This window comes from Jaculus jaculus, chromosome 4 (genome assembly GCF_020740685.1).
Source record: "Jaculus jaculus isolate mJacJac1 chromosome 4, mJacJac1.mat.Y.cur, whole genome shotgun sequence".
NCBI lineage: Eukaryota > Metazoa > Chordata > Mammalia > Rodentia > Dipodidae > Jaculus > Jaculus jaculus.
The window spans coordinates 112,334,372-112,349,365 of NC_059105.1; the positions used below are offsets into that span (position 1 = coordinate 112,334,372).

General features: G+C 41.1%; 1 protein-coding gene across 4 annotated transcripts in view; it reads right to left on the reverse strand.

The window, feature by feature from the left end:
• Il1rl2 (interleukin 1 receptor like 2) overlaps window positions 1–14,671 on the reverse strand; it is a 37,810-nt gene extending 23,139 nt beyond the window's left edge. For 3 of the 4 annotated variants that reach the window (XM_045146716.1, XM_045146717.1, XM_045146715.1), the window contains exons 1-5: window positions 14,585–14,671; window positions 13,919–13,988; window positions 13,050–13,284; window positions 11,115–11,310; window positions 2,315–2,477 (exon numbers count right to left, since the gene is read on the reverse strand). In XM_045146716.1, coding sequence (XP_045002651.1) covers window positions 2,315–2,477; window positions 11,115–11,310; window positions 13,050–13,284; window positions 13,919–13,988; window positions 14,585–14,659 — 739 coding nt within the window. In that variant the 5' untranslated portion in view covers window positions 14,660–14,671. Of the gene's footprint in view, window positions 1–2,314; window positions 2,478–11,114; window positions 11,311–13,049; window positions 13,285–13,918; window positions 13,989–14,181; window positions 14,274–14,584 lie in introns of those variants that run through there. The other variant, XM_004651782.2, reaches the window with a different exon arrangement.
• Window positions 14,672–14,994: the final 323 nt, after the last annotated feature.

Below are 14,994 nucleotides of genomic sequence, written 5' to 3' on the forward strand. Positions count from 1 at the left end.
TTTTTCAGTGCCAGGGATGGGATACCTTCCAGTGAGTGGTTGGCCAGGGAGGTCCCTGATGCCCCTAAAATATTACAGGCCATTGCCGAGGCTCTTGGTTTCCCACCAGGAATAGATGGTAAGACCCTGTTGCTGAAGACTTCACATACTTGGGCTGCAAGGTCATTGAGAAATCCTGCTGGAACTGAGCTGAAAACCTCCACCATGTAGACCAGCTGACAGAAAGCTGGGAAAAGCCACACTGCATGCAGTTCAATGGGAGAGAGAGAAATCACCAGTGAAGATACTCAACAGTGGACAGTGCAAGCCTTATATTTGGCCAGACAGGCCAAATGGGTCAACAAGTGCAATAATAGCACATCTGTTTAAGAGAAACCATCTGCCTGCTCCATGGGAGGGAAGGAATACATCCCTGATACTGAAAACCTACAACAGAGGTAGTCACAAGCCCTAGGGTTGTAATGTCAGCTTCTATCTGGCTAAATGTATATACTATGCTCATCAAACTGCCCAGTAATAACTTCTCTTAATGTTCATACCCATATATTAATGCTACTCTTACTTTTGGCTAGAGAACCTTCTCTTTTCAGATAGCAGTGTCCTTGGGATGACTCAGAAGGTATGTTGCTGAGAAGTGACAGAGAAGTGTTCAGCACTGCAATATCTTTATCACACCTTCCAAGGCTCAGGGTCCATTGCAGAAGAGGTGGAGGAAAGAATGTAAGAGGTAAAGGAAGGGTAAGACTCCTCACAACATGCTCCTCCAGACACAAAATGGCCTGGATATCCATGACCTCACAGTGTCTGACACTGCCTAATAAGACCATCATAATAGGAAGAAAAGATGATGACATCAAAATAAAAGAGAGACTGATTGAGAGGGGAGGGTATATGATGGAGAGTGGAGTTTCAAAGGGGAAAGTGGGAGAAGGGAGGGAATTACCATGGGATATTGTGTACAACCATACTAGTTGTCAGTAAAAATAAATAAATAAAAATGAATTATTAAAATCCAACAATTCTCAGCATATAACAGATTATAAATAAATGCTGATTGTAATGAAATAAAATATAGACTCTTCATTCCAGCAACCTCTTAGAAATTTTACCTTTTAAAAAGCTTTCTTCAGCTACCAATATAAAACTAAAGCATTATGGCAGTCAGTCATTCAGTTAATAGATGGATCTGTACCTAGGAGAGAGCACTGAGATCCAAATATGAACACCTTGAGGAACCATGTTCAGAGGCAACATGAGCAGGAAAACCCAGGAGCATGAACAGTATAAAATCCAGTGCAATTTGTTTTCTTTAATAAAGGAAATTAAAACTGAAGGCACCCCCCCAAACACTTAAATCACATAAGTGAAACAAAGAATATTTGAGAATTAGAACAGAAGGATCATGATGGGAAGAATAGAGCTGAGATTCAGAGAGTGCCTGGTCCTATGTATAAGGAGCCCATGCTGAATTGCCTTTTGTCCTCCCAAGAAGGGCAGCAGGGAACCACCATGTGAAACATATGACACAAAGGAACAAGTCTGCCAAGAGCTAGCTACGTGTCCCTCAATGCTAGAAGTCAGTGGCAAACACTAAAGCCCTAGGGAAAGACTATGTGAAGGTGATGAATGAATTCCATCCAGTGTGCTCTGAAGGAAAAGTATCTATTTGGGCACTAATAGCCACAATTATGACCTGGTTCTGATACTAGTCAGCTTTCTGAATGCTGTTAATTGCTCACTTTCTCAGAACCTATGAAGTTAATGTTTGAGTTAAATTATTTGGGAGTTTCTTCTATCCTTAAGATCCTGTTTTTGTATCATATGCTCAAGAGAATTGGCTGCTCTGTGTTGAGAACTTATGTCCTATGAACAGTAGGTTATCTAAGAGCCACATCCAGAGACCCGGGGTATTACAGAACCTGAGGCAGGAAGGCCAAGACTGGAATGGCCCAGCATGATGTTCACACCAGTAAAGGACAAGAGAATAAGGGAACACAAATAGTGTCTTCCATGTACTGAATACTTACACCATGTTAAGTTCTCTGGGAATCCTCCTATTATATAATCATAGTTAATCTACAGAAATACATTAAGAGTTCTAAGGATTCTGGCTTGCTTTTTTTCGGATATAAAAATTATGTGGTTTGCACCCTTTTGTCTCACTCCTTAACCCTTAATCTAACAGAGACACCTCTGAGGAACTTTAGAAAGATCAAGATCCAAAACACTAAATTATGAAGCCTGAGCCAGCCAGTTCATACAAAGCCAAAAGGAAGAGCAGGCAAGAAGATGTGAACCCTGTGAACGTACTTACTGGTGCTCACAATAATGCTGTTTCTAACAAGGTACGTTCTCCCCGCATGTGTCAGTCTGGCTGTGCATGCATAGCTCCCACCATCCTCAGCAGAGGTGTGGTACACAAGAAGCCTCATTCTTGAAGGAGCAAACTGCTTCCCTGCTTTAATCTCTTCACAACCCTAAAACACACACAAAATAATTCAATGATTTTTCAGGAATATTGCATTCCTAGTTAGCATCATTCTATGAATTTAGCAAAAATAAGACATTGGTATGGTCCCCTAGACCTTAGTGTTTATAAGCTCACCAGGAGACAATATGCAAACAACAAACAAGCACATGGATGGATGGATGATTAGTGTCCTAGTCAGTATTTGTCACTGTGTCAAAATATTTTATATCAACAACTTGAGGAAGAAAAGATTTCTTTTCGTGAGGGCTGTCCTTGATTGTGGCCTCAGAGGTCTCGTCCCTGGTATTGCAGAGGGTGCGGTAGAACAGAGCAACACGGAGGCAAGGAAGGAGTGAGAGAATGCCTACAGCAAGAGGCTTTCTCCTTCCTCCTTTAGTCCATCTGGGTCCCAGCCTATGATACGGCGCCACTGATACTTAAGGCAGGTTTTCCTCCCTTAATCCTATCTTCAACCCCCCCTCGTAGACACACTCAGAGGTGTGCTTTAAATCTTCTAGGCATTTCTCAATTGACTAAAGTTGACAATCAAGATTAAGTATCACCTACCAAAAGCAAACTCAATCAAAAACTCAATCAAAAGTCCAGCAGTATTCTTCACAGAGATAGAAGAAAATAGTCTCAAAGTACATATTGAATCACAAAAGGCCTTGGATAGCTAAAAATATTCCTAGCAAAAAGAAAACCACTGGTGTTATCACATACCCAATTTCAAGATATACTACAAATTCATAGTAATAAAACAGCATAGTACTAGCACAGAAAGGCACATAAAACAATGGAATAGAATAGAATATCCAAATATAATTTCTAGTAATTCTAGCTACCAGACAAAGAGGTTAAAAACAAACACTAGAGGGCTGGAGAAATGGCTTAGTGATTAAGGCACTTGCCTGTGAAGCCTAAGGATCCAGGTTCAATTTCCCAGGACCCAAGTAAGCCAGATGCACATCTGGCTGTATGCCCTGGCATGCCATTCTCTCTCTATCTGCCTCTTCCTCTCTCTCTCTCTCTCTCTCTCCTTCCCTCTTTCTCTCAAATAAATAAAATATTAAACAACAACAAACAAACACTGAAGAAAAGACTGTATTTTCAACATAGTGCTGAAGAAATCTGATAACCACATGTGTAAGAATGAATTTAGACCCTCTTCTCTCACGCTGCACAAAAGTCAACTCCAAATGGACCCAGGACCTTAATATAAGACCTGAATCTCTAAAAGGACTAAAAAATATAGGAAGAACACCCAAGATATAGATGTAGGGAAAGACTTTTTGAATAAGCCTTGAGTAGCCCAGGGAATTAGACAAAAACTTGACCATTTGGATCTCATGAAACTAAAAAGCTATTACACAGATAAGTAAACCATCAACAGAATCAATAGACAACCTATAGAAATAGGAGAAAGTCTTCACCATGTATACATCTGACAGAGATTTAATATCTAGAATTAACACAGAACTCAAAACACTAAGCAATAAAAAATCAAGCAACCGGGCTGGAGAGATGGCGTAGCGGTTAAGCGCTTGCCTGTGAAGTCTAAGGACCCCAGTTCGAGGCTCAGTTCCCCAGGTCCCACGTTAGCCAGATGCACAAGGGGGCGCACGCGTCTGGAGTTCGTTTGCAGAGGCTGGAAGCCCTGGCACACCCATTCTCTCTCTCTCCCTCTATCTGTCTTTCTCTCTGTGTCTGTCGCTCTCAAGTAAATAAATAAATAATTTTAAAAATATATATTTTTTAAAAAAAATCAAGCAACCCATACCCTCCCCCACCAAAACAAAAATACCTGGGTGGAGGGAGGCAGAGAGTTCTTAAAGGAATAAAGACAAATATTCATCTAAAAATATGTTCAACATCTTTCTTTTAAATGCAAATTTAAAGAATTTTGAATTTCAATACCACTTTAGTTAGAATGGCTGTCATCAAAAAATCAGTTGAGCTGGGTATGGTGGCACATGCCTTTAATCTCAGCACTGGGGAGGCTGAGGTAGGAGGATCACTGTGAGTTCAAGGTCAACCTGAGACTACATAGTCCAGGTCAGCCTGGACTAGACCAATACTCTACTTCAAAAAATAAAAATAAAAACCAAGAAAATGGGCTGAAGAGTTGGCTTAGCTATTAAGACACTTGCCTGCAAAGCCAAAGGACCCAGGTTCAATTCCCCAGGACCCACATCAGCCAGACGCATAAGGTGGCACATGTGTCTGGAGTTTGTTTGCTGCAGCAGCTGAAGGCCCTGGCATGCCCATTCTCTCTCTCTCTTTCTCTCTCATAAATAAAATAAATGTAAAAAAAAAAAAAATCAAATGACAACAAATGCTGCCAGGGGTTTGGCAAAGTTGGTAAGTGCAAATTTGTACAGACACTATGGAAATCAGTATGGAGGTTCCTAAAATTCTAATAATAGAGCTACTATTCGATCTAGCTACACCACTTCTGGGGATATTCTCTAACGATGCTTTTTTTTTTCCTACAAGATATACTTGCTCAGCCAAATTTGTTGCTGCTCTATTCACAATAGCTAGGAACTGGAATCAGTTCAGATGTCCATCAGTGGAAGAATAAATAATGAAGATGTACTATACAATGGAATTCTACTCAGTGGTAAGGAAAAATGAAATAATAAAATTTTCAGGAATATTGGTGAACTTGAAAAAATTCATACCAAACGAGGTCACATATGCTCAGAAAGACAAACATTGCATGTTCTTTCTCATATGTGGTTCTTAACATGGAACAACTTAATTTGTTTATAAGTTGTAGTAAGCATCAGTAATGGCGACAAAGAACTAGAATGAGGACTGCTGAGCTCCCCCCCCCCCCGCCCCTCAGGTAGTGCTGAGGAAGGACCAGACCACTGTTTCCTCCCAAGGGGTTGAGGAGGAGGGTGAGTGTATCTGGCCAGGAACACACCACCAGGCTGGGAGTCCGTCAAAGCAGGAACTCGCTTTATTGCAATAAGCAGGTGTTTATATATTGTTGAGAAGGAAGGCAGGGATCTCAGGAGGGGATAAGGTGTAAGGGCCAACAGCATACCGTGACTTTTGAGATGATTGGTTCTAAGTGCACGCGCACACGTGAACTCTAACTCCTACGAGGAAGTAGCAGGCCAGAGGCCATTAGGCATCCTGCTGCGTCATAACTGGCCAGAGACAGGTCGCCAAACTTTAGCTAGGCTCAGGAAGTTCCACTAGGCCTCGCCTCCGGGCCTCTCAAGGCCCAACAGAGGACTAGAGAGGGAAATCAGGGTGAGATAAGAAGGAAAAGTGCTTGACAGGCAAGTGGAGTGACAGACTATAAGGGGTGGAGGGGCCTTGGGAGGGGATGGGGATGAAGGAGGGTAAGGGGAATACACAAAATTAATGATGGCATGAATCTGTATGATAGAAATATTCCTCTTGATTAGCTAATTAAATTAATTAATTCCTGATTCCTCTTGATTAGCTAATTAAAGATATAGCTCTTAACAGGGGATGGGGGAAACAGTCTGGGCAGAAGTGGCCTGTAGGGGTGGAGATTACAGAAAGGAAGCAGGACCCCCATGGCCCCAATTTACACACAATCTAAGAGAAATGGCAGACACACAGGAAAACCTAGTAAGGAAATCATCATACAGGGCCTTCAAAGTAATTGTATTTAACTTAACACGGGGTTAAAGGCAATGCTCAAAAGTTCAAACCATGTATGGATAAATTGTGGAAAAGGCAAATAAAAAGAATTGAAAGCTACAATGGATAACATTAAGATATAAAGCAGTAAATTTAATAGAAGGTTTGACACACCTGAGATAAAAGCAGAAAATTGGAAAGCAGGTCAGGAGGAACTATTCATCAAGGCATATGCACAAAATAACTGAAAACAAAGAAAATGCATGTGAGATTCAAAACTGCACAAGTTACAACAGAAGAGTAAATATATGTTTAATTTGAGACTCAAAAGAGACATCAAAAAATAATGTGAGATAAGGCAATATTGAATTATGGAAAGAACTAATAATTGATAAAATAATGAAGAAAAGAGATGAGAAGCCATAATTTTAAAAACACATGATGATAAGAAATAGATAAGAAATAGATAAGAAATCTATATCCCAACTCACCAAAGTTTACTATTAAAATCCAAAGTTAAAGAGAAACTTTTAAAATTCAGAGACTGAGGCCTATCATCTTCAAAAGATCAGGAATAAGAAAGACAGCCTCTGGCCACTGTACATGAAAAATATTGGAAACTAGGTAACCATAGAATAATATGCTCACTATGCAGAAAGAATATTAAGGCCAAGACACTAAAAATGGCTCACAACATTTAAAGTGAAATAAAAACACTTGCAGATAAATGAGATAATTTATAAGAAAATTTACACTAAAAGAATTTTAAGAGAAGTCATGTATTTTATTTTTATTTATTTACTTATTTATTTATTTGCTTCTTTTCAAGGCAAGGTGTCACTCTAGCCAGGATGACCTGGAACTTACTCTGTAAGTCCCAAGTTGCCTTGAACTCACTGGGACCCTCCTAACTCTGCCTACTCAGTGCTGAAATTAAATGTGTGAGCCACAAAACCAGGACCAGTCTGGCTGGTAGTCAAGCATTTTTAAAACAATGATAGAATTGAGGAGATGGCTCAGCTGCTTAAAGTGCTTGCTTGCAAAAATTGTTGGCCTGGGTTTAATTCCTCAGCCACCCACAAAAAGCCAGATAGGATTTTGTTTGCAGTGAGTAGCAAGACTGTCATGTGCATACATACATGTGCAAACAAATAAGTAAATGAAGGAATATTTTTAAAAATTCACCCAGAAGTCCAGAGATACTGATTAGAATAGAAAGCAAGGCAAAAATTAAACATGTGGGGAAGTATGCAAGAAAATTGATTCACTGTAGTAATAACAATTCCTGGTGGTATTTCTTTTAATTAATTTATTTATTCTTTATTTATTAGAAAGAAAGGAAGGGAGAGGGAGAGAATGGGCATGCCAGAGTCTATAGCCACTACAAAGAAACTCCAGACACATGTGTCACCATGTATATCTGGCTTATGTGGGTCCTAGGGAACAGAAACCAGGTCCTTAGGTTTCCCAGGCAAGTGCCTTAACTGCTAAGCCATCTCTCCAGCCCCCCTGGTGTTATTTAAAATAGCAGAAAATCAAAATAGCATGTAAGCCAAAAATTGCAAAAGGGAATCTGAAAACTATGGTCTTTCCTTTGTTTAGAAAATGATTAAAATGCTAGGTCTGGCTTAGCTTGGTGGTGCATATATCAGAAAACTATTGAAATACTACTTCATATTGGACAAAGGTGTTGAACTAACCAATAAGTAGTTGTTTAGAAAACATATCGGGCTGGAGAGATGGCTTAGTGGTTAAGCGCTTGCCTGTGAAGCTTAAGGACCCCAGTTTGAGGCTCAATTCCCTAGGACCCATGTTAGCCAGATGCACAAGGAGGCGCACGCATCTGAAGTTTGTCTGCAGTGGCTGGAGGCCCTGGCACGCCCATTCTCTCTCTCTCTATCTGCCTCTTTCTCCCTCTGTCACTCTCAAATAAATAAATAAAAATAATAAACAAAAAGTTTAAAAAAATAATATCTATCAAACCAATAAAAATAAAAATGATAATGATTCAACAAAAAGGTAAGATAAAGAGGGAAAACCCAAGGCAGTAATGATAAATAGGAAATCTCTAGTAGGAACAAATTTCAAGGCACTGCATTGGCAAACATGTCAAATATACTGACTGAACCTTCCAAGCAAAGGGTAAAAAATATCAATGTAGAACCTTAAAAAGTCCAAATATGTGCAGCTTAAAATAGGCATGCCCAAAACAAAGAAAGATATTTCCTGCAACTGTAGTTAGGCTCTAAAACACAGCTAGGTAGTTGAAACAGAGATCACCTGGCGCATACGGTCTAAAGTGTTCATTACCTAGCTCCTTACAGGGAATTCTTAGACAAGGCAACAAAGTTGAAAAACAAATAAGATACTTTCAAATAAACTCTATAGGAAAGCAAACACACACAAGTACATATATATGCCCAATAACAGGCAAGTTTAAAAGGAATTAACTTTGTGATTTATCAAGGAAATATTGATTGATTGAAGTCAAAGTGGAATATAGATAGCATTCTGCATAACAGAGAACACAAAGACCAGGCAGTGCGTCAGTGTACACACAGCACATATGCAAGGCCCGGGGTCCATCTCCAGCAGTAAAGAAGTGAAGGAAAAGAGGACGGGAGGTAGGGATAAAGGGGGTGAAGGAGGAAGGGAAGAAAGGAGTGATGAAGGCTTGTCACCTGTGTGTTGTCAGATGTAGAAGCACAACTAACTCATATACTGCTAGTAGAAGACCTGTGTATTGACACATCAATCTAAAAATGGCTTGGTCCTCTAACTTTGATCACATTACCTGTGACGTAACTACTTCATTCTTAAGCAAAACGGTTCCAAAAACCTCATGTATACGTGAACCAAAGAATAATATCTTTCCTTTTAATATTTAATATTGGAAGCAAGTGCAAAGTCTTCTAATTATGAAATACTGCACATAAACAAAAATGGATTCATTAAAGGAGCATGCAACAGCATGGATGAATCAAAAGATATAAAATACTACATACATATGGCTCATATAAGGTCCAAAAATAGACAAATTTAATTAGTAATAATGTAGGTCAAGTAAGTGATCTTCAGGAACAAGGGAGATATAGTTTGGTAGGATAATAGACAGAGGTTTTTGGAGCTGCTAGTAAAGTTTATGCCTTAACTCAGGTGATTAGTGGTAATCAAACAATGCATTTAGGGCTGGGTGTGGTAGTGCAGGCCTTTAATCCCAGCACTAGGGAGGCAGAAATAGGAGGATCACTATGATTTCAAGGCTACTCTGTGACTACCTAGTGAATTCCAGGTCAGCCTGGGCTAGAGCAAGACCCTATCACGAAAATCCAAAAATAAATAAATAAATAAATGAAGTTTACTTTCCAGCTGTCCATCAATGCTTATCCTTTTATGATTTACCCATTTTCTGTACAGATATTAAACATCAATGAAAAGATTTTCAATGTATGCCTACTGGTACCTAAAGCACAAAGATAAAAAATTTCCTATGAGCCAGCCAGAAAATGACAAAAGAAGTGAAAACAGCATTATAGCAAAGGTCATATGGGCCATCTACAGAAGACACAGAAGTGTCCAACAAAAATCAACAAGAACACAAGTGATCAATCTCACCAATAAGTAAAGGAATCAAACTAAAACAACAACATGGCAACATTTTGTACCCACCAAATCAACTTTTTATAATACAAACTTTACATACATACATACATACACATGGTTATAAAGAATCTCAAACCCTCTTTGTGAGAGTATGTGAGAGTAAAACTAAACAAATTTGGAGATCTACTTAGCAACATCAGTAAAGTAGAATGCTTTCTTCATATACATACATATTGTCTAGCAATTTTAGGTCTAGTGGCCACATGCCCTTGAGAAAGGCATGTTTCCTCAAGGACACACTAGCCAGGCAGTATAGGGATGCTCATTTCCATATTCCACCTTAGGAGAAAACAACCTGAGTGAATGTGAAGCACAAAAGAGCCAATCAACAAAAACAAAAGAGGCTTTCTGAGAACACCACTAGAAAAGATAAGTTTCTCTTGAAATCAACCATGTAAAGGTGGTTGTACTGGTAACTAGGAAGAAAGAGAACACACACATTATACACACACACACACGCATATATATGTATGGAATAAGGACTAAAGGTAAACTTCACCCTGATGCAGATATGAAAGAGGTGACACATAATTTGCCAGCATATATACAACTTTTAATGAAATGGGCCATTTTCCTAGAGAACAAATCCTTACCAAATTAATGAAACAGTAAGACATTTACACAATCCTATTGCCATGAAAGTGAAATGGAATCAACAGAAGAAACTCACAACTGATTTAGTGGTACTGCCTGCCAGAAAAGTAGTTAAGAATAACTGATCTCTGATCTTAATAGCCTGAGCTGCTCTGGGCTGTGGATTATTGTCTTGCCTGTGCATACATACCAGACCCGTGCAGTCAAGAAAAGAAAATGTTAACGTGAAAACTGAGATGCAGTAAGATGAGGCTAACAAGCTTTGTTCACATAACAAATGAAAAGCTAAATGTATTTTTAATCCCCTGGTGTTGCATTAAACAAGGAAGCTACAAGGGATTGACAGTGATGGCCCCATTACTAAGAAATGTGTGGTAAACCCAAAGCAAATCTGAAACATGAGTGGGACAAAGACTTTCTTGAGGTAATTCTGTGTATTGTGTAGCTTTTATTAATTGGAAGCATAGTAGAGCCATTCATACAAACTAATATTAGTGAAAAAAAAATACCAAGAATAGCCTGAAAAAATAGGACAATGGGAGGGGTAAGGGTATACAGATAAAAAATGGTCAAAACAATAATAATCATAATGTTTAAGATAACAATTGGCAGGGTAGCACTGGTAATTATTAAGACTAACCAATCTATGTTAAGCACACAGATATCCTTATCAAAGCTACCTTGAATGATTCACCTTGCCTTGGGAATCAAAGAGGATTTTAAATAAGAGGGAAAAACATCAACAGAGATTTGTTTTTACCTTATACCACTTTACAGAATCCAAAACACAGCTCTTTGGGAAGTGCATGTGGCATGTCAGGCTGCCGGATTTTCCAGTGGGTAATATTTGTATATAATCATCTGATAAGTTTGCAGGGCTTCTTCTGGAGGGGTCACACCAATGTTTTTTAAACACAGTTAGGTTTAGAGGTATTCTGTAACAACCATCAGTGTTCCTGCAAGGAAACAGCAGGTTAAAACCACATGCATGCTTAGGGAATCAACACTTCATCTTCACATATCTTCAAATTGTCTTTGTGATGCTGTCTAAACTTTCTCAAATGGAACACATCCCTCATTACCAAAAGACAAGTAACAATTATATTGAGGAGAAACTGACACTGCATTCATCAAGTGACCAAAACCAACATGGTCAATCATGGACAGGCACATGGACACCATGGGCCTTCAGGGCTGCTACTCTGGAAAATGTCACAAAACACACAGTGTTGCAGCCATTAGCTACCCACAACTAATCACTACAAAAATACCTGACAGATTCAAAGAAGGTATCGAATGCAAAATGACTGGCTATATTCCTTCAACTATCAATTTCATGAAAATAAAAGGCTAAAGATTTGTTCCAGATTTAAAAAGATTAAAGATTTATGAAACCAACTACACTACATTATCTCATACTGGAAAGGAAATGATAAAGCTATCCAGGTCACTGACATTGATAAGGGTCAACTTTTGTAGGATTGGGACATTTCCTGAATTTGATAACTATACAGTGATTACATGAGAGAATATTCTTATTGGTAAATACACACTGAAATATCATATGGTATTGGAAATACGGTACATAAAATAAACTATGTAGAAAAAACATGATCTGACACATGCATACACACATACTAACTTACATGCATACATCTATGTAAAGAGAGAAACTACCAGGACACTGAATCTGCTTGATGCATGGGAACAAGGAATCTGGCCTAAATCAGTGGGTTTAAGGCCATCATGGTCACAGAAAGGAGTCACAACACCAGAACAAGAGTGGGAGAATGGACTGTGTACTTCACACAGGAGCTCAGTGGTCTTCAATTGTCAGGACACTCATATTTCCATTTTGCAGATAAGAAAAACAATTCAGAGATAAAATAGGCTATTAAAGTCAAGAAAACTACTTGACAGAATTATAGCCTTTGGTCAAATTTGGTCTATATAAGGTTTTTATTCAAGTCTCCCAAGAGAGAGAGAGAGAGAAAGGGAGAGGAAAAAGGGAGAGGGAGGGAAAGAGAATGAATTTTGGTCCAACTAGCCATAGTTCACTTAAAGCTCAACTGCCTCCTTCTGGTTTTATTTCTAATATCCAAAAATTGGAAACAAGTCAGAAGGCCTACCATAACTCTATGCCACTCCATTGACATTACTTCTCAGCTCAGGGCTTTGTACAAGCTTACCACACTTACTATAGTTGCTATGCTTACCATCTTCTAATCCCACATAAGCAGATTTATAGTATAAGCTAGTTGAAGGAGCTCATTCCTATGTAGATGAGCCACCTGGTACATCACTCTTGGCATTCTGAGAAAGATGACCCACGAATCATTTCAATTGGAAATGATGTACTTCATGTTCCAAAAAAAAAAAAAAAGAGTTTGTAAATCTGTTGTACTTAAAATGTGCTATTTAGAATGTGTCCTGTGAAAATTATAAAACTACACATTATTATTTGTCTCAATGCATTTTCTAGGCTTATCAAGAATATTTGTGCTGGTTGTGGTGGCTCACACCCATGATCCCAGAACTCTGGGGACTTGAGGCAAGTTTGAGGCCAGTTTGGGCTATATCACAAGATTGCTTCATATAAAAAACAGATTATTAATTCCAGTTTTCTTAAAAGATTTATACGAAAAAGGAGAGACAGAAATGTGTTTGAACTAGCTCCTTGCAATGAGGAGCTTACTTTATAACACAATGGTAGATTCCCGAGTCCTCCTGTGCCAAAGGAAGAAACAAAATCCAGGTATGTTCCTGATGAATTCTCAACTGTATGTCTTTGGAGAGTGCAATCTTGCTAGAAGTTTTATGCCACGTCACATTTACTACCCCATTCGTTGTTGGAAAGAGTGTGCAATTGAAAGCAAAAGGCTGGTCCTCTGCAACGGTTTCATTTTGCACATTTTCATCTTTGCATGCATCTAAGGAAAGAAAGGGAAAAGCAAGAGCCATCATAAAGAAAACCAGCGCTGTCTGTTACTAGTTTTAACAAGAACATCCTCCATTTTCTAGGCAATTTGAAAATTTATTTGGGAGTTTCCTAGCCCACTGGTTTAAAAACACAGTTCCAAGTTGCATCCTGAGGACAGAGCTTTTCAACTTTCTCCCCACAAACCATCTCACCCTTTGTGACGTTGTCCCCTCTCCCTCCTATTCTCCTCTTAATTCTTTTGTTCCTCACACTAAGACACTGTCGCGTTTTATTCCTGCTCTGCCACCAATACTGCCTTGAATAGGGTTTCTCGTCCCAGATAGATAGTTTGTGAAAATATATATATCACATGTAGACAGTACTCCTATATCCATTTGAGCGTTGGAAACCGAATTGACTAGCACATTTGTCCCATCAACTAAGTTGCAACCACAAAACCTCAAGGTGACAACTGGGACTGCGCTTTCCAGAACCTGGGCTGACATTTGTCCTGTCCTTATTCCTTGAATTTTGCCTCCAGACCATCTGAGCAAAGAATAACTAGCTAGGCAGTCGCCCAGGGGATGCTGCAGAGGGTCCACACCTGGCCAGGAGAAGGGCCACGAGGGATGCTACGAACGTACCTGCTGTCACAAGAAGTGGAAACGCGATAGACACCCCGCAGAGCAGCAGGGACCGCACCCCCATGTTGTGCTAGGAGACCAGAAGAAGGGGGTGAGAGAAGGAAGGGCGCAAGGCGGCGGGGGAGCGCACTGTCCTGCCAGGCGCCGAGCCAGGACTACCCTCCTGGACCACCAGCCTCAGCTCCCTCCTGCGGAGCCCTCGCGCCGCTCCCCTTCCCCACAAGGCCGCCTCCCCAACCCCTTCCGAGGCCGACCTTTACAACCTGAGGGACCTGGAGCGCTGGGGCGCCGTGGGAAGCCGCGGCAGCATCCTTTTCTGCCCCCTAGCTGCCAGGAGGGGGAGGCGACCCCGAGGACCTCGGCAGCCTGCGGCTGGCGCCGGGGTGCGCCGGTGCGCTGCTCCCGCGGCCAGCGCGGGCCTGCGGGAGAAGCGCGGGCGGGGCAGGAGGGAGGCTGTCCCGGCGCCTCCACACCCGAGCGCAGACGCCGCCTCGGCGCCCGGGTAGGGGCCAGAGTCGAGTCGGCTCGAGCTCGGTCGCCCAGCCGGTCGGGAGCCGCCCGCGTGCCGCGATCTCGGGCCTCGCGGTGGCGCGTGGTCGCCAGCTCTCCGCCTCCAGCCTTTCCCGCCCGCGCCTGGCTCGCTGCGGACTCAGGACGCAGATCTACCTGCTTGGGGCATCGGAGCGCGCAGGGTCCTGGGGAGGAGCGTGCGGAGGCCCACGGGGACCCGGACCCTGTCATGACATTCCGGGACCTGGCATCGCCTCTCCGCCGTGGGCGGAGCGCAGGAAGGAACGAAGCCCGCATGGCACACTAGGAAGTGCGTTAGAAGTCGGTTTCGCCCCGGGCCCAGAGAGCCAACAAGTTCATCAGCAACATCTGCTTGCATCTCCAGATTGCCCCTTTCCACATCCTATTTGAGCAGACAATATTATGTGCCCAGCACCGCCCTACATGGAATGTCCCAAAAGTAAAAGCCGTCTCACGTGGCTTCTGAGGAATTTCATAGCTCTGCCAGAGTAGCATTTCTGCACATGCTGGGGTGTCTTGCTGCCGACACCCTCCACAGAACGATG